Raw genomic sequence first — 24639 nt, 5'->3', positions numbered from 1 at the left:
TAAAATGACTGGTCCAGCACTTGAAATGATTGTGCATCCAAAGATGATTAGAACCAGCATAGAGCATTTTCTGTAACTCCGGTTTCCCTTATTCTTTGAAGTAGAATCCGGTGGTCAACCGTATCGAATGCAGCACAAAGATCTAATAGCACTATTGCAGATACCATGCCCTGATCCATGTGTTATCTTGCTTCTTCAGTGACTGCAATCAATGCAGATTCTGTGCAATGTAACGGTCTAAAACCCATGTAAGAGTGATGCAGTAGGTTGTTTGCCTCCAGGAAACTTGAAAGATGAGTGTTAATGCGTTTTTCCAGTATCTTTACAGGGGCTGGAAGCATGGAGATGGGTCTATAGTTGTTGAGTGAAGCAGGGTCGAGATTGGGCTTTTTAAGCAGTGGTTTTACAATTGCAATGTTTCCATTGATGAGGAACAGTGCCAACTGATAGTGACAGGTTGTAGGAAGTTGGCTCTGTATGTGCTATTTCAAAGTAAGGGATAGCATGGACAGAGTCCAAGGGTTCCCCTTAGAGGTAAGATCGTGGCAAAAAGAGATCATACTAATGCTCTATTTTGTGGTAGTGTGGTCGAGCAGTAGGCTTATCAAAGGAGTAGTGTTAAGCATTTGTTGTACATACACACAGGCAATAAATGAGGAACACACACTCAGAGACAAATCCAGCCAATAGGTTTTGTTATAGAAAAATCTCTTTTCTTAGTTTATTTTAAGAACCACAGGTTCAAATTCTACATGTAATATCTCATTTGAAAGGTATTGCAGGTAAGTACTTTAGGAACTTTGAATCATTACATTAGCATGTATACTTTTTACATAAAACACAATAAGCGGTTTTAAAAGTGGACACTTAGTGCAATTTTCACAGTTCCTGGGGGAGGTAAAGTAATGTTAGTTTTAACAGGTAAGTAAGTCACTTACGGGTCTCAGTTTTTGGTCCAAGGTAGCCCACCGTTGGGGGTTCAGAGCAACCCCAAAGTTATCACACCAGCAGCTCAGGGCCGGTCAGGTGCAAAGGTCAAAGAGGTGCCCAAAACATAGGCTTCAATGGAGAGAAGGGGGTGCCCCGGTTCCAGTCTGCCAGCAGGTAAGTACCCGCGTCTTCGGAGGGCAGACCAGGGGGGTTTTGTAGGGCACCGGGGGAGACACAAGTCAGCACAAAAAGTACACCCTCAGCAGCGCGGGGGCAGCCGGGTGCAGTGTGCAAACACGCGTCGGGTTTACAATGGTTTTCAATGAGAGATCAAGGGATCTCTTCAGCATCGCAGGCAGGCAAGGGGGGGGGGCTCCTCGGGGTAGCCACCACCTGGGCAAGGGAGAGGGCCTCCTGGGGGTCACTCCTGCACAGGAGTTCCGTTCCTTTAGGTGCTGGGGGCTGCGGGTGCAGGGTCTTTTCCAGCCGTCGGGAAATGGAGTTCAGGCAGTCGCGGTCAAGGGGAGCCTCGGGATTCCCTCTGCAGACGTCACTGTGGGAGCTCAGGGGGGACAACTTTGGTTACTCACAGTCTTGGAGTCGCCGGAGGGTCCTCCCTAAGGTGTTGGTTCTCCACCAGTCGAGTCGGGGTCGCCGGGTGCAGTGTTGCAAGTCTCACGCTTCTTGCGGGGAGTTGCAGGGGTCTTTAAATCTGCTACTTGAAACAAAGTTGCAGTTCTTTTGGAGCAGGGCCGCTGTCCTCAGGAGTTTCTAGTCTTTCTTGAAGCAGGGCAGTCCTCTGAGGATTCAGAGGTCGCTGTTCCTGGGGAAAGCGTCGCTGGAGCAGGTTTCTTTAGAAATCAGAAGACAGGCAGGTAGGACTGGGGCCAAAGCAGTTGGTGTCTTCTTTCTTCTTCTGCAGGGGTTTTCAGCTCAGCAGTCCTCTTCTTCTTGTAAGTTGCAGGAATCTGTTTTCCTAGGTTCAGGGAAGCCCTTAAATACTAAATTTAAGGGCGTGTTTAGGTCTGGGGGGTTAGTAGCCAATGGCTACTAGCCCTGAGGGCGAGTACACCCTCTTTGTGCCTCCTCCCAAGGGGAGGGGGTCACATCCCTAATCCTATTGGGGGAATCCTCCATCTGCAAGATGGAGGATTTCTAAAAGTTAGAGTCACTTCAGCTCAGGACACCTTAGGGGCTGTCCTGACTGGCCAGTGACTCCTCCTTGTTGTTTTCTTTGTTTCCTCTGGCCTTGCCGCCAAAAGTGGGGGCCGTGGCCGGAGGGGGCGGGCAACTCCACTAGCTGGAGTGTCCTGCGGTGCTGTGACAAAAGGGGTGAGCCTTTGAGGCTCACCACCAGGTGTTACAGCTCCTGCCTGGGGGAGGTGTTAGCATCTCCACCCAGTGCAGGCTTTGTTACTGGCCTCAGAGTGACAAAGGCACTCTCCCCATGGGGCCAGCAACATGTCTCTAGTGTGGCAGGCTGCTGGAACCAGTCAGCCTACACAGATAGTTGGATATAGTTTCAGGGGGCACCTCTAAGGTGCCCTCTGGGGTGTATTTTACAATAAAATGTACACTGGCATCAGTGTGCATTTATTGTGCTGAGAAGTTTGATACCAAACTTCCCAGTTTTCAGTGTAGCCATTATGGTGCTGTGGAGTTCGTGTTTGACAGACTCCCAGACCATATACTCTTATGGCTACCTTGCACTTACAATGTCTAAGGTTTGGCTTAGACATTGTAGGGGCACAGTGCTCATGCACTGGTGCCCTCACCTATGGTATAGTGCACCCTGCCTTAGGGCTGCAAGGCCTGCTAGAGGGGTGTCTTACCTATACTGCATAGGCAGTGAGAGGCTGGCATGGCACCCTGAGGGGAGTGCCATGTCGACTTACTCATTTTGTCCTCACTAGCACACACAAGCTGGTAAGCAGTGTGTCTGTGCTGAGTGAGGGGTCTCCAGGATGGCATAAGACATGCTGCAGCCATTAGAGACCTTCCCTGGCATCAGGGCCCTTGGTACCAGAGGTACCAGTTACAAGGGACTTACCTGGATGCCAGGGTGTGCCAATTGTGGATACAAAAGTACAGGTTAGGGAAAGAACACTGGTGCTGGGGCCTGGTTAGCAGGCCTCAGCACACTTTCAATTCAAAACATAGCATCAGCAAAGGCAAAAAGTCAGGGGGTAACCATGCCAAGGAGGCATTTCCTTACACAGGTTTACTAACTATTAACACTGGTACTATTGTGGAGGCTCCTAGTCCAAATATTTACGGCGGGGATCCAGACTTGTGTGGTCATTACTGACAGGATTGTTTCAGAGGAAAGAGGGGGAATCTGCGTGAACCTTGCTGGGCCATTGCTACAATGGTTGTCTAAGACTGGGGAGCGGTTAAGGCTTATCGGAAAGGCTGCATGAATATTTGACATCTTTTTCTGAACAAATTAAGCTAAGTCATTGCTATGTTTTTGAGTGCCCTCTATGGCTTTGGTGTACGCCTGGGGGTGGTAAAATCATTTAAGACACGAAAAAAGTCCTTCGACGAGTTGGAGCTCTGTTCAATTTTTTTCTGCATAGTAAGTACGGATAAGTTACTTACCTGTAAATCCTAGTTCTCTTCCAGGGGTATCCTCATCAAAGTCCTAAACATTGAATATTCCCGCCCTTGTGCGGGACCCCGGAGCATATATAAAGTACACACATATAAAGTATGAAATATGCACAAAAAATATATATAGTATTAGTAGACAAATTCATATTAAACTCGTATATACATGTGTAAAACAGCAATGCAGATTATAATCATAAACAGGCTAAAATGCTTTATTTCTATGGAGTTTTTTTTTTTGGGAAGTCCTTTTCAAAATTACAATAAGAGAAAAAATATTTACCAAATCCCCAAAACTGGGCCTAGGGAAATAAGCAGTAGTCAGAGAAAAAAAGAGAAAAAACTACATTGAAAAACAATGGAGCATTCTTAGCCACTAGGCTGCATGCAGGTTAACACAGGAGAACCATAAAATTCTGGCACTGTGCCTTTAAGACCCTGAGCACCTCCAGTATCCCACCATGCCTCAGGGGTGAAGGAGAGGTGACAGTTGGTTCACAGTTAGGTCAGTACTTTTTTACGGTGACAAGCTGTGCAGCAGATTCGAAAGACAGTCTGTCCTGCACTTCTAGGAGACGTGCGTCCGGGGAGGAGGGTGGGTTGTTTATGACTTTGATGAGGATACCCCTGGAAGAGAACTAGGATTTACAGGTAAGTAACTCATCCTTCTCTTCCAGGGGATCCTCATCAATAGTCAAACATTGAATAGATTAGCAAGCCCATCCCCTGACTCTGCGGACTGTCCAATAGAAGTGCAGGAATAGATATGTATCATGCAAACAAATTTCTCAGAGAAGCTTGCCCAACTCGGGCGTCTGCTCTTGCATCAGAGTCCAAACAGTAATGTCTAGAAAATGTATGTACAGACTTCCATGTAGCAGCCTTACAAATTTCAGAGATTGGAACATTATTAAGCAGAGCAGCAGTAGCCGTCTTTCCTCTTGTCGAGTGCGCCTTAGGTCTAGTAAGTAGTTGTTTGTTAGCCAACTGGTATGCATTAACAATACAAGAAACTATCCATCTAGATATGGTTCGTTTTGATGCTGCCTCCCCAGTTCTCAAATGACCATAATTTATAAACAAGTGGTTCGAATGTCTAATTAGCTTGGTTTTATCCAAATAAAATTTTAGCACTCTTTTCAAATCTAGGGAGTGCAAAGCTTTCTCCGCCGGAGTCTCCGGATTGGGGAAAAAAGTTGGTAGAGAAATAGTCTGATTGATGTGAAATTCTGACACCACCTTCGGTAGGAATGATGGGTGAGTTTGTAGAACCACTCTATTCTCGTGGAAGACTATGTACGGTTCTTTGAAGGACAAAGCCTGAATCTCACTGACCCTCTTTGCGGAAGTAATGGCTACCAAAAAAGCTGTCTTCCATGTAAGGTGTTGCAAAGAGGCTTTGTGTATAGGTTCGAAAGGAGGGCCCATAAGTTTTGATAGCACTATGTTCAGCTCCCATGGAGGGGAGGGTTTCCGAATGGGTGGAAACATTTTTCAAACCTTCTAAGAAATCCTTGACTACTGGTCTCGTAAAAAAGGATTACTGAGAAGGTGACTTACGATAGGCTGTAATGGCAGATAAATGTACCTTAATAGATGATACCTGCAGACCGGATTTTGCCAAATGGAGTAGGTAAGACAGTATGACCTCCTCCTGAGCCAGTATAGGATTCTGACCTTGCTGACGGCACCATATGTAGAACCTCTTCCACTTGAACGCGTAAGAACGCCGCGTGGAAGGTCGTCTGGACTCCTTCAAGATGTTCATGCACTCCTGTGAGAGCCCTAGGTGCCCATACTGCAGGAATTCAGGAGCCATGCCGTCAAGCTGAGAGAGGGAAGGTTGGGGTGAAGTATCCTGCCCTCCAGCCTGCAAAGGAGATCCGGTCTGCACGGCAGCCACCTGTGAGGTTGTTCCGATAGGTTGAGGAGATCTGTGTACCAGAACTGACGAGGCCATTGCGGAGCTATGAGAATCATTCTGGTGCTGCATCTGTAGAGTTTGTTGATCACTGCCGGTATGAGGGGGATCGGTGGAAAAGCGTAGAGAAATATCCCTGACCAGTCGATCAACAGGGCATTCCCTCGAGATCCCGGACGGTAGAACCTGGACGTGAAGTCTGGGCATTTCCAGTTTACCTCGTCTGCGAAGAGATCCAATTGAGGCCGACCCCATTGAGCGAAGATGTCTTCGACGACTTCGACGTGCAGGACCCAATCGTGGGCGTCCTCGAGGGGTCTGCTCAGAAAGTCTGCCTCCACATTTTGTTGACCTGGTAGGTGAACTGCTGTAAGCGAAATTCCTCTCGCCAGGAGCCAATGCCAGATTGTTTGAGACTCCCGAGATAGGGGTAGGGATCTCATTCCCCCCTTGTCTGTTCAAATAATACATTGTGGTCGTATTGTCCGTTTGTATTAGGAGAGATTTCCCCTGAATCAATGGAGCAAAAGACTTGAGAGCCAGATGGACCGCTCTGAGCTCCAGCAGGTTGATGTGGTACTCCCTTTTGTTGTCGGACCACAGGCCCTGAGCTTGAAGGGGACCTAGATGAGCCCCCCATCCCTGAAGAGCCACATTCGTTACCAGAGTGTCCGATAGAATTACCTGGTGAAACGGAGCTCCTACTGACAGGTGAGGTCTGTGCATCCACCATTGCAACGACTGTCGTGCTCCTATCGGCAGCCGCACTGTCCTCCCAGCGGCCTGTGCTCTGGTTCCAGTTTTCCAGCGCCTCTTGGAGGGGCCTCAAATGTAGCCTGGCATTCGGGACAATGAAAATGCATGGAACCCAGTAGAGATGTCAGCTGACGGGCCATAGGTGCGTCGGACTTCAACAGGTCTTGACACTTTCTTTATTGATAATAGTCGTTCTTCCGAAGGATACACTCTTTCGAGCTCTGTATCTAATATTGCTCCCAGGTAGTGGAGATTTTGCGTTGGAATCAAGGTGGACTTTTGGTAGTTCACTTGTAGACCTAGAGACCTAAAAACCTTGAGCACAATGTCCCGATGGCTTCTCGCCTGTTCCGGAGAGGAGGCTTTCAGTAGCCAGTCGTCTAGGTATGGGAAAATAAAGATTTTTTGCTTCCGTAGATGTGCCGCTACCACTGCTACGCATTTTGAGAACGCAAGGGGCAGATTTCAGGCCGAATGGTAGCACCTTGAACTGATAGTGCTGTGAGGCTATCCGGAAGCGCAGAAATTTCCGATGCTTGGGAACAATCGGGATGTGAAAATACGCATCCTGCAGGTCGATGGGGCACATAGTCCCCCTGATGTAGCTGAGGGAAAATCTGGTGAAGGGCCAGCATCCTGAACTTTTGCTTTTTTATGTACTTGTTAAGTAGTCGTAAGTCCAGAATCGGTCTGAAAACACCCTCTCGGCCTTTTTTCGCTACCAGAAAATAACGGGAGTATACCCTCTTCCCTCGGTGTGCGACTGGAACTTTTTCTATTGCTTTTTTTCGTAAAAGGGCGTGAGCCTCTTTGCGCAATAGGCTGACGTGAGACGGATCGCATTTGGCTGGTGGCAAGTGCGGTGGAGGTTGTCGGAAAAGAAGAGTACCCATTCTCGACAATGTTGAGCACCCATTTGTCTTTTGTTATACCACGCCACTCGTGAATAAAGTCTGTGATACTTCCCCCCCACCAGAGTGGTGCACAGTGTTAAGGGAAGCGAGTTCTCATTGCTTGGCTGGCGCTTTGGGTGTGGACTGTTGTGGTCTTCTTGACCCTCGGTCCCTCGTGGCCTTACAAGACTGAAAAAGCGGGCGTCCTTGCCTCTGCTGTGGCCTCTGGGACCAATGAGGGGTTTGAACCCTCTGCTGAAAAGGGCGCCTGTCGTAAGGCCTATACCTTCGCCTGAAGTCCTTTTTCCTCTCCAGTGCTACTGCCCTCATGGTATCCACTTCAGTCTTCATGCGTGCCATCTCTTCGTCTGTATGGGTACCAAACAGCGAGTTTCCGTTGAACGGAAGATTTAAGATACGCTGTTGTGCTTCCTGCTTTAATCCGGTCAGTCTCAACCAGGAAGACCTTCTTGCACAAACTCCATGTGCGTATCCATGTGCAGCTAAGTCTGCCCCATCTGCCGTTGCGCTGATGACCTAGTTGGAGACCAGACATCCCTCTTGAAGGATCTCCTGGAAGTCCTGCCTGTCCTCCCTAGGCAATTTGTCTGCGAACCTCGTCAGTGAGTCCCAAAGTGAACGGTCATATCTGCCTAGGAGTGCAGAAGCGCTGGAGACCATCATAGAGGCCTCCGTGCAACACATTTTCCTCCCCAGAGAGTCTAGATGTCTGCTCTCCTTGTCAGGTGGAACCGTGGAGGATGATGCTACCGAGTGTGTTTTTCGGGCTGCGGCCAATATGACTGAGTCCAGCGAATACTGCGAGTCCGGGGAGGCCGGTCTATTAAGGCTCCCCAACCACCTCAGTGACAAATTGATGGGCGAGACATGCCCAGACGATGCAGCTCTCGACCGAGATGAACCACTTCTTATGGAGACCACCGGAGATGGAGTGGTCTTATCCACCGGCGGAAGCAGATACTCTGCTCCCTGCAAGACCGGTAAAACCTGTGTCAACGTCGACAGCTGTAACGACATCGAAGGGAGCGCCGCATGTTGTTCCTGCCTAGACGTTGAGTGCCTCGACGTGGAGTGCCTCGACCTTGACCGGCGATCCTTGGACCGCAACCTGCTCGCCGTCGAGCGGTGGGCCGCCGATGGCGGATGTCCTCGTTCTCGCCACTGAGGCGATTTCGACGTCTCCTTCCTTGGCGTCGAGGGGTGCAAGGCCTTTGGCAGCGAATGGGCACGCCGGTGAATACTCCACGTCGATCGATGGGTTGCTGTCGACGGAGATATGCCCCGGCGGTGGCCATGTTCTTGCGACACCGTATTCTTCGACGTCAGTCGGGTCGCCATCGATCTATGACGGTGAGATGGTGGCAGCAACGACGTCGACGGGGAACAAACAGGCATCTTCCTACCTGCTGATGTCGATCTAGCCTGTCTTTCCTGAGAATGGCTTGTTGGCTGCCTGGGAAGCGAAGAGGATGATGTTTTCTGCCTTTCATGAAGCCCATGAAGCCTGATCTTCTCCCTGTCCTTCAGAGTTCTTTTTGACATGTTCTTGCAGTGTTTGCAAGTGTCAGGGCAGTGACTCTGAGGCAAGCACACAATGCAGAGAGTGTGTGGATCTGACTGGGCCTTCTTCCCACAGGAAGGGCACTTCACAAAAAGGGAAGGCATTTTTCAATCAGGAAAAAACATCCAGACTCAGACAAAAATGTTAGATGTCGAGTAAAGGTGGAAAAATACTGTTCTGAAGTATTTTTCTGAGAAAAACTCAGAAAAACGGAGAGCTTTATGCTCCAGGATCCTCTCAGAAGCCGAAAAAAAGAACTGACCTAACTGTGAACCAACTGTCACCTCTCCTTCACCCCTGAGGCATGGTGGGATACTGGAGGTGCTCAAGGTCTTAAAGGCACAGTGGCAGAATTTTATGGTTCTCCTGTGTTAACCTGCATGCAGCAAATTGGCTAAGAATGCTCCATTGTTTTTCAATGTTTTTTCTCTTTTTTCTCTGATGATTACTACTGCTTATTTCCCTAGGCCCAGTTGTGGGGCTTTGGTAAATATTGTTTCTCTTATTGTAATTTTGAAAAGGACTTTAAAAAAAAAAAACACTCCATAGAAATAAAGCATTTTAGCCTGTTTATGATTATAGTCTGCATTGCTGTTTTACACATGTATATACGAGTTTAGTATGAAAATTTGTCTACAAAAAATGCTATATATATTTTTTGTGCATATTTCATACTTTATATGTGTGTATGTTATATATGCTCCGGGGTCCCCGCACAAGGGCGGGAATATTCAATGTTTATGACTATTGATGAGGCTCCCCTGGAAGAGAATTTTAGCTTTTTTAATTTCGGCATGAAACCTTCTGATCGCCTTCCTATATTCCTCCTTGGAGGAAATATCATAGGTTTTCCTCCATTTCCGCTCAAGCTGCCTATACAGTCCCTCTTTATCATGCTAAGGCAAATTCAGAACCAAGGGGCACTTTTTTTTCCCCTATGAAACCCCCCTTGGCCTGGATGTAAATGGAAGTATTAGGTCTAAGCTTCCAATTGTTAAATAATTCTAATGTGGCCATATTGTCATCCAATGTGGGAACGGTTATTTCTAGGGAGCCCATCCATTCCTTGGCCCTAAGCTTTCGCCTGCGCCTATTGGATTGCGTGGTGCTTTGGGAGGGTTTTTTGGTTCCTCGGACCGGAAGAGAAAAAGATTAAAGAGCGGTCCGACCAAACCAAGAGGGAAGGGGGCAGAACCGTTAAATCGGTTATGTTGCTAAAGACAAGGTCAATGGTACGATCTTTAACATGGGGGTGGCCTATGGTTCGTTGGGTAAGATCTAAGGCCACCATATCAGAAATCAGTCTCTTGGCGGAGGCATTAGCCTGATCCTCTGCGTGAATATTGAAATCACCAAGGAGAGTAAAATTTGGCTTTTTACAGGTTTGGGCTGCCACCCGATCCAATAATGATTGAAGGATGTGTTGAGTTGCGCCACAGGGCGGGGGAGACAGGAGCGTCCCCGGAATTTTGCTGTATCTGTGTCAGCCTTGATTGTACGGCACCATCCAGGTGTGTGCCAAACAACAATTCAAAATCAAATGGCATGCTCAGTATAGTACTCTGGATCTCTGGGCAGAAGGAAGTGGATTTTAACCATCCGTCTGTGGAGAACTGCTGCATCTGCACGTTGCCTGAACTCAGTCACCACATCAATGGCACACAAAAATCTCTGTAGGTATCCTTTCCCTCTCCTGGAGAATCTTTCAAGCTCCCAACTTGGTGTCCTCTGTCAGAAAGTTAAAGTGGACATACCTGACCACATCTGGCAGTCGTAATCGTCCAATATAGCAGTGAGTTTGCCGCTTTTACTGTTCCGAATCACGGCCAAGCTACAAGGAAGACTGCAATGCATACCAAATGTCTCTGCATGCCTCATCCTGGACATCCCCCACCACATCACAGCCCACCTGAGACCTACACTGGCTCCCCATCAACAAGAGAATCACATTCAAACTATTCACCCATGCTCACAAGGCACTGCACAACACCAGACCAGACCAGAATACCTCAGATGGCCCTCCATCTACACCCCAACCCAACCGCTTCACTCCACCGACCTTGCCCTCGCCACCGTCCCATGCATCCATACAACGACCACCGGTGGCAGATCGTTCTCCCACCTTGCCGCCAAGACGTGGAACACTCTTCCCACCTACCTGCTTAAGACACAGGACCTACTTACCTTCAGGAGACATCTCAAGTCATGACTGTTCGAGCAGTAGCAGCCCCTCACCCACCTCTCAACGCCTTGAGACCCTCACAGGTGAGTAGTGAGCTTTACAAATACTGATTGACTGAGGCTACCATGGAGGGGAATCTCTTGCCTATATTATCGAGCTGACGCTCATCTCAGTCCAGAGGAGAGAAAATTAGTGTGGAGGGGTTCTTGGAGCAATGTTGTGCTGCTTGCTATACCATGGAGTCTGGTTTCGGCAGCCCAATAAGACAAGTTGCTGAGTCATCAAGACTTTTGTATTTCTTACCTAATCATGGGAGGACTGCTGAAACCGTAGCTGGTGCTTCATGGCTTTAAGAAATTGTCAAATAAAATCTATAAATCGGGATAACCCTCAATTATTTCTTGGCGGTTCCTTTAAATCATATAGGAAGAAGTTTGTTTCTTTGGTAAGCAGTGGAAGTTAAAATCACTTGGCTGCCCTCTCCACTAAATTATTGAAGCCACCAATGTCCTCTGGCAGAGATTCTACTGGTGCCGCCACCGGTGGGGATGGAGTGGGGATGATATAATTGTCCCACTCATTTGGTTCTAAGGTAATGTCTCGTAACTCTCCCTCTCTATCCTCCTCAGTAGACGGAGCATCGTCAGCAGGCGTGTGAGCTAAAGTATCTGCCAACTCTTGTATAGGGGCAGCAGGTGCCTCAATCACACATGATAGTTAGGGCAACAGTGAAGGCGTTTGCAACAAATGTACATGCTGTGGCGCTTGTAGCAAAAGAGTCTTTTACAGAGTACATTTGTTACCAGCGGCATAGGCATTGAAGTATAAGACTCCTGCTGGTCTTGCACTGAATCTTCATGATGGTATGTTTGAGTGTTCTCACACAGAGATAGTGTTCACCATCATCCTCAAAGTCCTGGCACTTTACATGTAGTAGGAATGCACTACCAGGTACTCCAAAGAGACCTCCATCCTCTGAGCCTTTATCTTCGTATAAGAGGTGTGCAAGCACATAGGGCAACACCTTACTCGGGGGAGGTGTGAATTGGCAGAAGCATAGATGCAGACGATTTATCCCTTACAGGAATCAAACACAACAGAGGAAACATCTTTGTAGGTGTTTTTGCTCCAGCCTTTGATTGTTCCATTGTTGATGTCCTCTACCCAGATGAGAAGGTAGTCGACAGTAGCTTTATCGACGATGGTGTCATTGTCGAAAAGTTCATTGTTGACAGTATCCTCTAGCACAGCATCGAAGGCAACAGAGCACCAGCGAGGATACCGTTGTTAATGGTAAGTTGAGTAAGGAAGTAGTCGATTGAATCTGTCAACTGGCGTTTCACTATCCTCATTGTGATACTCATCGAATACCGCGGTGACAAGGAGATCATCATATGAGACACCACTGTAGTAAACGTCAACGTCATTATGTAGACCTGGTTGGCTAGCACACTGTCAACTGTGTCTGTCGACAAGTGTACATCTGTGGAGCCTAGTGTTTTTTTCTTGTGTTTTGTCGACGGCACAGACTGAACACCACTTGGGGAGAGCTTCTTTCAGGGAACCACTGGTAGAATAGGAGCAAACCTTTTCTGCCAAGTTTTTATTTTTTTTTAATTCTTGTAGGTCCTCATATCTCTTCTCGTGCCCAGTAGTGGTATGTTTGGATTTTTTTTTAGTTACCTTTGCAGGTGGTTCTGAGGCACTTTTTCTGTAGTTTGAAGTGTTTTAGGGGAAGATGAAGTCTGAACACTGATCTCTACCCTCCGCAGATAAAGGGCACTCTTTGGTCTTTAGCTTCTGTAGCCAGAGCAAACGTTTGCCTTCCCTGTCTTTCAGAGTCTTCTGAAAAAAGGGGCAACAAATTTTACACTCACCTTATGCTCTGGATGGAGGCAATATATGCATCTTTATGTCATACAAATGGAGCCTTTTCTTCCCACAGGTGTCACAGGTTCTGGAAAGTCCTTTTTTAGTGAGTTGGGACAGTGTCCAGTCAGAACCTGGAGGCAGTAGAAGTGATGTTTAGAAATAAATTCCATTGAAAAAGCTGAGAGAAACGAGTAATTTGAGCAGAGCTCAAGGAGACTCCCACCACACAACTTACGGTAGAAAATCAGAGGGAACCAGCCTCTGTGTGGAGTGTTCTAGAGGGTGGAGTCACCTGACTGGTTAAGGCTGTGGTTTGGTCCTTTTTTTAAAAATACATACAGGCTATAAAAGCTACGGCCCAATGCTAGTCTATCTATTATAGTAATACACATTGCTTTGTTATAGCACTGTGGGGCTCCCACTTTGATGACAAATTATTCAAGCATGGGAATCTTTGAAAGATCCAATACTGGAGAAGCAGCCAGCTTCCTACAATCCCCTGTTGTGGAAGTAAGGGAAGAGGGACTGCAGATTGAGTTCCCACTCTTGCTGCTGCATCCTGCTAAGGAGGTCGGCAAAAACATTGTTGGATCCCAGAAGGTGTTCCGCTTAAAGATTAATAATGTAGAGCTGGGTGCCAAAAGCTCTGAATAGGCATAACAGCGGTGGAGAATGTGCCCCATCCCCTTCCTGTTTTTATAGATACTACCAAGCTGTTCTATTGTCCGTCTGGGCTAGGACAAACTAATCAGCCAAGTGAGGTAGAAACACTTCCAATGCTAGGTGAACAGCATGAAGCTCTAGGTAGTTTCTTTGGAGATTCTGGTAGTTGGTGTCCCAGGGACTCTATATGGCAAAATCCTCCAAGTGTGCACCCCTTGCTGTGAGTGATGCATCTGTTGTCAGAGTGATGTGGGGATCAGGGTTGAGGAAAGGTGTCCTTCGTAACAGGCTTTTTGTGTTCCACCACTGTAGAGCTCAATGAGTGCCGCTATCTATCAACACTAGATCTGCAAATTGTTCCAGAGACCATTGTTGCAATAGGCATTCCTCTAACGGACCCTTGTGAAGTTGTTCATGCGGTACTACATGCGGTAAACTTCATAGAAATTGAAAATGTCACTTACCCAGTGTACATCTGTTCGTGGCATCAGTCGCAGTAGATTCGCATGTTCTGCAATAGCTCGCCATCTGGTGTTGGGCCGGAGTGTTACAAGTTGTTCTTCTTCGAAGAAGTCTTTCGAGTCACGGGACCGAGTGACTCCTCCTTTTGTCTCCATTGCGCATGGGCGTCGACTCCATCTTCGATTGTTTTTCCCCGCAGAGGGTGAGGTAGGAGTTGAATTGTAGTAATAGTGCCCATGCAATGGAGTGACTAAGTATGCACCTATTTAAGGTTGAGATGATACATATATAAATAATTGAAGGTAACTTCCAAACTGCTACAGGCTCCCGGGGAGGCGGGTGGGCACATGCGAATCTACTGCGACTGATGCCACGAACAGATGTACACTGGGTAAGTGACATTTTCAGTTCGATGGCATCTGTCGCTGTAGATACGCATGTTCTGCATAGACTAGTAAGCAGTAATTTCCCCAAAAGCGGTGGATTAGCCTGTAGGAGTGGAAGTAGTTTGAAATAATGTCCTTAATACGGCTTGACCTACTGTGGCTTGTTGTGCGGATAACACGTCTACACAGTAGTGCTTGGTGAATGTGTGAGGCGTAGACCATGTGGCTGCCTTACATATTTCTTGCATTGGGATGTTTCCTAGAAAGGCCATGGTAGCACCTTTCTTTCTGGTTAAGTGTGCCCTTGGTGTAATGGGCAGCTGTCGTTTAGCTTTAAGGTAGCAGATTTGGATGCATTTAACTATCCATCTGGCTATACCTTGTTTTGAAATTGGGTTTCCTGCATGAGGTTTTTGAAATGCAATAAAGAGTTGTTTAGTCTTTCTGATGTTCTTTGTTCTGTCAATGTAATACATCAATGCTCTTTTGACATCTAATGTATGTAGTGCCCTTTCAGCTACGGTATCTGGCTGTGGAAAGAACACTGGAAGTTCCACTGTTTGATTTAGATGGAACGGTGAAATAACCTTTGGCAAAAATTTAGGATTGGTCCTTAGGACGACTTTATTTTTGTGTAGTTGTATAAAAGGTTCCTGTATAGTGAACGCCTGAATCTCGCTTACTCTTCTCAGGGAAGTAATGGCGATGAGAAATGCCACCTTCCAGGTTAGGAACTGTATGTCGCAGGAGTGCATGGGTTCAAAAGGTGGACCCATAAGTCTAGTTAGGACAACATTTAGGTTCCATGAAGGAACAGGTAGTGTTCTTGGTGGTATAATTCTCCTAAGGCCCTCCATGAATGCTTTAATGACTGGTATTCTATATAGGGAAGTTGAATAGGTAGTCTGCAGGTATGCAGATATTGCTGCAAGGTGAATCTTAATGGAAGAGAAAGCTAGGTTAGATTTTTGTAAGTGAAGCAAGTAACCCACTACATGTTCTGGAGTTGTGTGTAATGGTTGTATTTGATTAATATGGCAGTAGCAAACAAACCTCTTCCATTTACTTGCATAGCAGTGCCTGGTGGATGGCCTTCTTGCTTGTTTTATGACTTCCATACATTCTTGGGTAAGTTGTAAGTGCCCGAATTCTAGGATTTCAGGAGCCAGATTGCTAGATTCAGCGATGCTGGATCTGGGTGTCTGATCTTTTGGTTGTGCTGTGTCAACAGATCTGGCCTGTTGGGCAATTTGATGCAGGGTACCACTGATAGGTCTAGCAGCGTTGTGTACCAGGGTTGCCTTGCCCAAGTTGGTGCTATCAATATGAGTTTGAGTTTGCTTTGACTGAGTTTGTTTACCAGGTAAGGAAGGAGAGGGAGAGGAGGAAAAGCGTAAGCAAATATCCCTGACCAGTTCATCCATAGGGCATTGCCTTGGGATTGTTTGTGTGGGTACCTGGATGCGAAGTTTTGGCATTTTGCGTTCTCCCTTGTCGCAAACAAGTCTATCTGAGGTGTTCCCCAGAGTTTGAAATAAGTGTTCAGAATTTGGGGGTGAATTTCCCATTCGTGGACTTGTTGGTGATCGAGAGAGATTGTCTGCGAGTTGATTTTGTATCCCTGGTATAAACTGTGCAATTAGGCGAATTTGGTTGTGAATTGCCCAATGCCAAATTTTTTGTGCTAGCAGGCTTAACTGCGTGGAGTGCGTCCCTCCCTGCTTGTTTAGATAATACATTGTTGTCATGTTGTCTGTTTTGACGAGAATGTATTTGTGAACTATTATTGGTTGGAAAGCTTTTAGTGCTTGAAAAACTGCTAGAAGTTCTAGGTGATTGATATGCAGTTTTGTTTGATGTACGTTCCATTGTCCTTGTATGCTGTGTTGATCGAGGTGTGCTCCCCACCCTGTCATGGAAGCATCTGTTGTTATTACGTATTGTGGCACTGGGTCTTGGAAAGGCCGCCCCTTGTTTAAATTTATGTTGTTCCACCACAGAAGCGAGAGGTAAGCTTGGCGGTCTATTAACACCAGATCTAGAAGGTGACCCTGTGCTTGAGACCACTGTGATGCTAGGCATTGTTGTAATGGCCTCATGTGCAGTCTTGCGTTTGGGACAATGGCTATGCATGATGACATCATGCCTAGGAGTTGTAATACCATCTTTGCCTGTATCTTTTGTGTTGGATACATGCGTTGTATGATGGTGTTGAAATTTTGAATTCTTTGTGGACTTGGAGTGGCTACTCCTTTTGATGTGTCTATTATGGCTCCCAGGTATTGTTGTACCTTGCGTGGCAGAATTTTGGATTTTGTGAAATTGACGGTGAACCCGAGTTTGAAGAGGGTTTGTATGATCTGATTTGTGTGATTTGAGCACTGTATGAACGAATGGGCCTTGATTAGCCAGTCGTCTAGATATGGGAACACATGTATTTGCTGCCTTCTTATGTGTGCTGCGACTACTGCTAGACATTTGGTAAAGACTCTTGGTGCGGTTGTTAATCCGAAAGGCAGTACCTTGAATTGGTAATGTATTCCTTTGAATACAAACCTTAGGTATTTCCTGTGCGATGGGTGTATTGGTATATGGAAATAAGCATCCTTGAGGTCTAAAGTTGCCATATAGTCGTGCAGTTTTAGCAATGGCAATACTTCTTGTAGTGTGACCATGTGGAAGTGGTCTGATTTGATGAAAGTGTTCACTACTCTGAGGTCTAGGATTGGTCTCAGCGTTTTGTCCTTCTTTGGTATCAGAAAGTACAGTGAGTAAACTCCTGTGTTTATTTGTGTGTTTGGCACTATTTCGATTGCATTCTTTTGCAATAGTGCCTGCACTTCTATCTCCAGGAGATTGGAATGGTGTGTTGTTAAATTTTGTGCTTTTGGTGGTATGTTTGGAGGGAATTGTAGAAATTCTATGCAATAACCATGTTGGATAATTGCTAGAACCCAAGTGTCTGTAGTGATTTCCTCCCATGCTTTGTAATAATGACCTATTCTTCCCCCCACTGGTGTTGTGTGGAGGGGGTGAGTGACATGTGAGTCATTGTTTAGTAGTAGGGGTTTTGGGGCTTTGAAATCTCCCTCTATTTCTAGGGAATTGCCCTCCTCTATATTGTCCCCGAAAACCTCCTCTTTACTGTCCCTGGTAACTGGACGGTGTCGCTTGTGAGGTGCTGGCTTGTGTGCTTTGACCCCGAAACCCCCCTCGAAAGGGCGTTTTACGGAATGTGCTGTAATTCCCTCTGCTCTGCGGGGAGTAGAGTGCGCCCATGGCTTTGGCAGTGTCCGTATCTTTTTTGAGTTTCTCAATCGCTGTGTCCACTTCTGGACCGAACAGTTCTTTTTGATTAAAAGGCATATTGAGAACTGCTTGTTGAATCTCTGGTTTAAATCCAGACGTTCGGAGCCATGCATGCCTTCTGATAGTTACAGATGTATTAATTGTCCGTGCAGCTGTATCTGCAGCGTCCATGGAGGAACGTATCTGGTTGTTGGAGATGGCCTGTCCCTCCTCAACCACTTGTTTTGCCCTATTTTGGAAGTCTTTGGGCAGATGTTCAATGAGATGTTGCATCTCGTCCCAGTGGGCTCTGTCATAGCGCGCAAGTAGTGCCTGGGAGTTCGCGATGCGCCACTGGTTTGCAGCTTGTGCTGCGACTCTCTTACCAGCTGCATCGAACTTGCGGCTTTCTTTATCTGGGGGTGGTGCATCTCCAGATGTGTGAGAGTTGGCCCTTTTCCTAGCTGCTCCTACAACAACAGAGTCTGGTGGCAGCTGTGTTGTGATGAAAACCGGGTCCGTAGGAGGCGGCTTATACTTTTTTTCCACCCTTGGTGTGATTGCCCTACTTTTGACTGGGTCCTTAAATATGTCTTTTGCGTGCCGGAGCATACCAGGGAGCATAGGCAGGCTTTGGTATGAGCTGTGGGTGGAGGAGAGTGTGTTGAACAAGAAATCATCCTCGACCTGTTCTGAGTGGAGGCTTACGTTGTGAAATTGTGCTGCTCTAGCCACCACCTGAGAGTACGCGGTGCTGTCTTCTGGTGGAGATGGTTTTGTAGGGTATGCCTCCGGGCTGTTATCTGACACTGGGGCGTCGTATAGGTCCCATGCGTCCTGATCTTGGTCACCCTGGCTCATGGTGGTGTGAGCTGGGGAGTGTGATGGCGTTTGTGCTGGTGAAACGTTAATTACGGGCGGAGGAGAGGGTGGTGGTGTAACTCTTTTCACCACTTTTGGTTGTGGTGCTTGTTCCGTCTGGAACTCCAACCTTCTCTTTCTCCTAATGGGGGGAAGGGTGCTTATTTTTCCTGTCCCCTGCTGAATGAAGATACGCTTTTGCGTATGGTCCACATCAGTTGCTTGTAGCTCTTCCTCAAACCTATGCTTTTGCATTTGGGAGGTTAGCGAGTGCTCTTCTGTATAAGAGCCTGAAGCTGGGTCGCTTGCAGTGTGTTTCGGCATCGAAACTTTGTCTGCGTGTTTTTTCGGCTCCGAGGTGACTTTTTTCCTTTTCGGGGCCGAAACCTCTCGGCGTCGATCTGTTTCGGTGCCGCTGTCTCGGCGTCGAGCCGTGTCGACACCGGCATCTCGGTGTCGAGGCTTGTCTCCAGCACTTTCTCGGTCCCGAGAAGGCTGCGTGCCTGTGTCTCGACCGGAGTCGGACGATCTCGGCACTGTTTGGGCCTTTTTCGGTGCCGAAGGTCGGTCACCGAATTTATGGGTCGAGCCATGGCCTGGTGGCAGTGGCGTCCCCTGGGCCTTGTAAATGTTTCTTTGTGTGGTTTTCGACGTCTTACTCACGGTTTGTGTATCGTCGAATCCTTCGGAGTCTGAGTCTTGGATCGAGAAGGAACCTTCCTCTTCTTGTTCCTCGAACTCCCGTTGGGCTGTCGGTGCGGACGCCATTTGAAGTCTTCTGGCTCGACGGTCTCGGAGTGTTTTTCGGGACCGGAACGCACGACAGGCCTCGCAGGTGTCTTCGCTGTGCTCAGGTGACAGGCACAGGTTGCAGACCAAGTGTTGGTCTGTGTAGGGGTATTTATTGTGGCATTTGGGGCAGAAACGGAACGGGGTCCGTTCCATCGGCGTTCTTCAGCACGCGGTCGGGCCGACCAGGCCCCGACGGAGGATCGAAAAACTACCCCGAAGGGCACCGGAGCTCTTCGATCTTCGATGCGGTGTGGAATCTAAGTACGCCGATCCCGAACGCAACAATACCGACGAAAATCTTCCGAAATTAACTAATTTTTTCCGTTCCGAAACTCGGAGCGACAGGAACACGTCCGAACCCGATGGCGGAAAAAAAACAATCGAAGATGGAGTCGACGCCCATGCGCAATGGAGACAAAAGGAGGAGTCACTCGGTCCCGTGACTCGAAAGACTTCTTCGAAGAAAAACAACTTGTAACACTCCGGCCCAACACCAGATGGCGAGCTATTGCAGAACATGCGTATCTACAGCGACAGATGCCATCGAACAAAGCATTTTAGCCTGTTTTTAACATGATAGCCTGCATGACTGTTTGTTACACATGTATAATGTGTATATATTTTATATATGCTCCGGGGTCCCCGCACAAGGGCGGGAATATTCAATGTTTATGACTATTGATGAGGATCCCCTGGAAGAGAATCTTGCAGCACTGAGATAGGCTAAGGCTCCTTGTGTGTTTAGAATAGCTCCTAGATACAGCTGAACCTGTAAAAGTTGAAGGTGAGATTTGGCGATACTGATGGTGAAGCCTAAGCAATGGAGTAGATCTATGGTAGCTTGAGTATGGCAGCCAGTCATCCAGATAAGAAAATACATGGACATTTTCAAAGAAAAACAACTTTTAACACTCCGAGCCCAACATTAGATGGCGGACCTATGCATAGAATGTGTATCTGCAGCTACACATGCCATCCAACATATATACACTTTTTTTTTTTAAATAACAGACCCTGGGTGTTATTACTCCAGCCCTAATAGGGTCCTTAAAAAATGTGTGGCATAACATGAGTTTTAACAAGGGTAAATACTAAATGGCCCTATGGGTAGACGAAAGGGTTTCAAATAGGAAACTCTCTTCCAAAGGTTCCTTGTGGAGCTGTACACCATGAAAGAATGCAGCCCTACCTATTCGCTCCCGATATGCTGTTGAAGTGTCAGCAAGTGAGGGTGTGATATAAAACTGGGTCAGTGTCTCCTAGAAGGTCAATATCATAGGTGTCCCAGGGGTCAGTATATGGTGGTGTCCCAAAGTGTCATGTCCTGCACTGTGCCACCTGTATCATCTCCCGGGGGACCCTGAGATAAGATATTTAGGGGATCTCCAACAGACTGTGGTGGAGAAGGAGAGTCTGGTGGAAGTTGTGGTTGTGTAGGTGGTGAGGGTGTTGGGAAAGGGCTTGTGGCTTTGTCCAATTTCTTCTGTTTTGCTGGTATTGGGGTGTCAACATCCTCCTGGAAAGACAGATGCCTTTGGAGAAAACCAAGCTGAAGGCTTGGTAAGGATACAGCTAATATGAGGATGGATGTGGATCTGTTTTTGTCGATCCTCCAGCTTCTCTTGCAGTCTATGGAGGCTAGGCACCACTGGTTTGAAGGAATCAGTGTTCAGAGACTGCTTTGAGGCTTTCAGATCCAACCCATGCTTTTGTTTCGGTGTTCCACTCTGTAGAGAAGCAACGGGCCTCGACGGTCGGCTCAGCACTGAGGTGCTGACAGTGAAGGCTCCAGCTTAGGTTGGTGTTTCAGTACCGAGCCGGTGGGGCAGGGAGCATGAAGCAGTCACCTGGTGCTCACCGTTGCCAGGGGGCAGTGGTGGATCGAGGGCCTTTTTATCAAAAGGAGCTGCATGTCTCCTAGAGTGTTGAAGACTGCGTTGAGACAGGGGGTACTATACCTACGGACTGTTGAGCCGGTGTAACGTCCTGCATCTCCAAGCCAACCTCAAGGTCGGAGCCAGAACTGCCCTAAAGAGAGAACACCGCCACAATGGATGCTTCAGGGTGGTGTTCTTCACAGACTTATTCACGGCTGAATATGCCAGAAGTGTCCTTGATTTCTCTCTGCTGCATTTCAAGCCGATGAGCTAGATGGTCTCTGAGGGTATTCTTGGAGCGGAAGGAGCGACGAGCCTCGCAATCTGGCTCTGTTCTGGTGACAAAAACAGGTTACAGTCCTGATGTAATTCGGTGCAGGGATATTTTACGTGGCAGCGAGGGCAGTAACAGAAGAGTGTCTGTTCCAACACCAGCATCACATTCTCTGGGGAACCAGATGGAGACAGAGAAAGAACCCCCAGAAGGACGAAGCCCTTTAGGGGCTGCAGTCGAAGCACATCCACCCAAGCGATGCAGCTGTACTTCGATACACAGAATAGGATAGCATGAACTAAACAATACCAACAAGGAAGAGTATAGCACAAACTGAAAAGAGCACCATAACAGTCTGGAACCACAGCACACGTACACACGCTCGAACCAGTCGTCAGAAAGAAAATAATCTAACAACGGAGTTGATACTCAGGCGCATTACCACTAGGAAAAGGGGTCACTCAAACTCCTCGTTCGAAAGACTTCTTGGAAGAAAAACAATTTGCACACATCCGGACCCAACACTGGACGCAGGAGAATGCAAAGCATTGCTATTTTCATAAACACATGCCTCAAACATATCTTTACTGTGAAAAAAGAATGCTTGGTGGCCTGTTTGTGATTTAAGTTAAATAGTTGGATTAATACACCACATTAAATTTAAGTGTAAGTGACTCCTTCAGGAACATTTTTGTTTACATACACCAGACAAGCATCCAGAGCTGCCCCTGACTCAAGACACAGTACTGCCAGCCAAAGCAAGGTCAGCAAACTGCCAGGACTTCGCACCTTCCTAACTGGAAGAACAGCATGACCTGTCACTCAAATATGACATCAAGCATCTACACTTGTCCTGCACAGGAATGACCTCACAGCAGCAAGAACAGCTGACACGCCAAGATGAGATACACTAAGGACTGCAGGCGGCTGGGACTAAGCCACAAAGAACGGCAACCAGACACCTATTACTGCCATGCTCACTGGACGCAAAGGGGTTTGGAACAACATGAGCACAGCTAAGAAGAGGCACAGTATAGGTAAAGGACATCATACCTGTGCTTGCTCTTCTTAGAGCTTTTCTTCTTTTCTTTGCGAGACGATGAGCTGCTTTCAGACCTAAAGTGAAAATTAGTGAGAAGTCAAAAACTATTTGAGACAGGAGTTAATTAAATCCAAGATTTCATGGACCCAGGCAAGTTCTGGATTGGTTGGTTTAAGAAAAAATTAATTTTGATACGCGTTCTCTATTATGGGGATTGCTCATTAAAATCAGGAGTACTGCGCTATTGTCACCTACCAGCAGAACCACTGAACACACAATATGTGCCCGAACATTAAAAGTGAACAATTTTGCTGCCTTACTTTTCTCAATTTAATTTCTGTAAGAAAAGACTGAAGTAAAAAGTTGAGCAAGTAGCCTTTGTTAAATAAAAGTTACTTTAAGGCATACAAGATGTTTTTAAGATCAACAATGCAGTGGACCAACAGCATAATTTTCTCATCTAATGGTAGTATGGCTCTAATTTGCTTTCTCTGAACTTTCGTAATAGCACTATCTTCATAGAAATAGCTGGGGTATTTATGAATTTCATGAAGATACCCTTAATGGGGAACTAGGATTAGAAGGAGGTACGTAGTCATCCCTCCTAAGACCTTCATTAAAATTCATAAACCCTTGAGTAGAAAAATCAGCTAGGAGCTAAGGTGGGAGAAAACTGAGAAAAGACTATTAGAACTGCTAAAAAACAAACATTGTCAAACACGATAGTAGAGGAGCATCTCGGTTCCTCACCAGGGTTTGCAGGCTCACAGTCCAGCTTTCACACCAAGACCAGTTCAAGCTGGCTCAGGGGTCTTGTGCACTGCCTTCCACTAGAGTGCTGGCACCAAAGATGGCGGCACAACACAGGAAATTGAGGAAGACAGCTACAGTTTGGTACCATCACCAGAAACAAAAGGAATGGGCAGGAGACCCCTTCCACCCAAAGGTCTTTTAAGATAGGAAGATGTAGGAAGCTGGTCCAGTGTGTGGTGGACACCTATGGTGTTACACCTTATACTAGGTCCAGGCAACCCTGATTAGATAGTGTTAGTGTCTAGAGAGCTAGGGTAGCTGTTGAGAAGCCAAGATTTATCTAGAAGGCATGTGAATCACATGCAATACACAGTAGGCACACAGTAACATATCCCACATGAAAGGAACCACACAGTGCTGCAAAAATAAAGGTAATTTAGTATTAGGCACACCAAACTAGACTACCATTAGTAAACCTCCCTCTGGATGTATGAACACAAAATATGCACTGGTAAATAGTCAGGAAAAGCATAAATTAGCAAGCCCCCTTCCCCCAACCAGAGTGTATGGAGTAGTTAAATAAGAGCTGAGGGAGAGGGACCCTGAAATATAAGAACCTAGAAGAACCCCAGCAGCCAGTGCAGAGAGGTAAGTTACCTGGTCATTCCATAGGCTAATATGGGGACATTGCGGTTGAAGAATGACCTGCAAAAGAAGGAGACAGAGTTCCGTCCACACAGGAGTGTCCAGGTGAGGCAGGAAGGATAAGTTACTTACCTGTAAATCCTAGTTCTCTTTCAGGGGTATCCTCATCAAAGTCATAAACATTGAATATTCCCGCCCTTGTGCGGGGACCCCGGAGCATATATAAAATACACACATTATACATGTGTAAAACAGCAATGCAGGCTATAATGTTAAACAGGCTAAAATGCTTTATTTCTATGAAGTTTTTTTTTTTTTTTTTATATTATGAAATTACAGTAGAGAATAAATATCTACCCAAGCCCCCAAAACTGGACTTAGGGAAGTAAGCAGCAGTAAACTCTAGAGAAAAAGAGAAAAAAACTGCATTGAAAAACAATGGAGCATTCTTAGCCAATAGGCTGCATGCAGGTTAACACAGGAGAACCATAAAAACTTTGGCACCGTGCCTTTAAGACCCTGAGCACCTCCAGTATCCCACCATGCCTCAGGGGTGAAGAAAAGGTGACAGTTGGTTCACAGTTAGGTCAGTACTTTTTTACGGTGACAATCTGTGTAACTGATTCGAAAGACAGTCTGTCCTGCACTTCTAGGAGACGTGAGTCTGGGGAGGAGGGTGGGTTGTTTATGACTTTGATGAGGATACCCCTGGAAGAGAACTAGGATTTACAGGTCTCCTTCTCTTCCAGGGGATCCTCATCAATAGTCATAAACATTGAATAGATTAGCAAGCCCATCCCTAAACTGTGCGGACGGTCTAATAGAAGTGCAGGAATAGATACATATTATG

The 24639-nt window shown here is 46.7% G+C and overlaps 1 protein-coding gene across 5 annotated transcripts in view; it reads right to left on the bottom strand.

Annotated features, from left to right (window-relative positions):
• The window catches only part of LOC138304355 (serine/arginine repetitive matrix protein 2-like), a 735752-nt gene that overhangs the window by 425174 nt on the left and 285939 nt on the right, over positions 1–24639 (bottom strand). For all 5 annotated transcript variants that reach the window (XM_069244334.1, XM_069244333.1, XM_069244336.1 and 2 more), the window contains exon 6: positions 22403–22465. In XM_069244334.1, coding sequence (XP_069100435.1) covers positions 22403–22465 — 63 coding nt within the window. The remainder of the gene's footprint in view (positions 1–22402; positions 22466–24639) is intronic.

This window comes from Pleurodeles waltl, chromosome 7 (assembly GCF_031143425.1).
Source record: "Pleurodeles waltl isolate 20211129_DDA chromosome 7, aPleWal1.hap1.20221129, whole genome shotgun sequence".
Lineage (NCBI taxonomy): Eukaryota > Metazoa > Chordata > Amphibia > Caudata > Salamandridae > Pleurodeles > Pleurodeles waltl.
The sequence above is the reverse complement of the archived record's forward strand: the minus strand, read 5'-3'. Positions and strand labels throughout refer to the sequence as shown.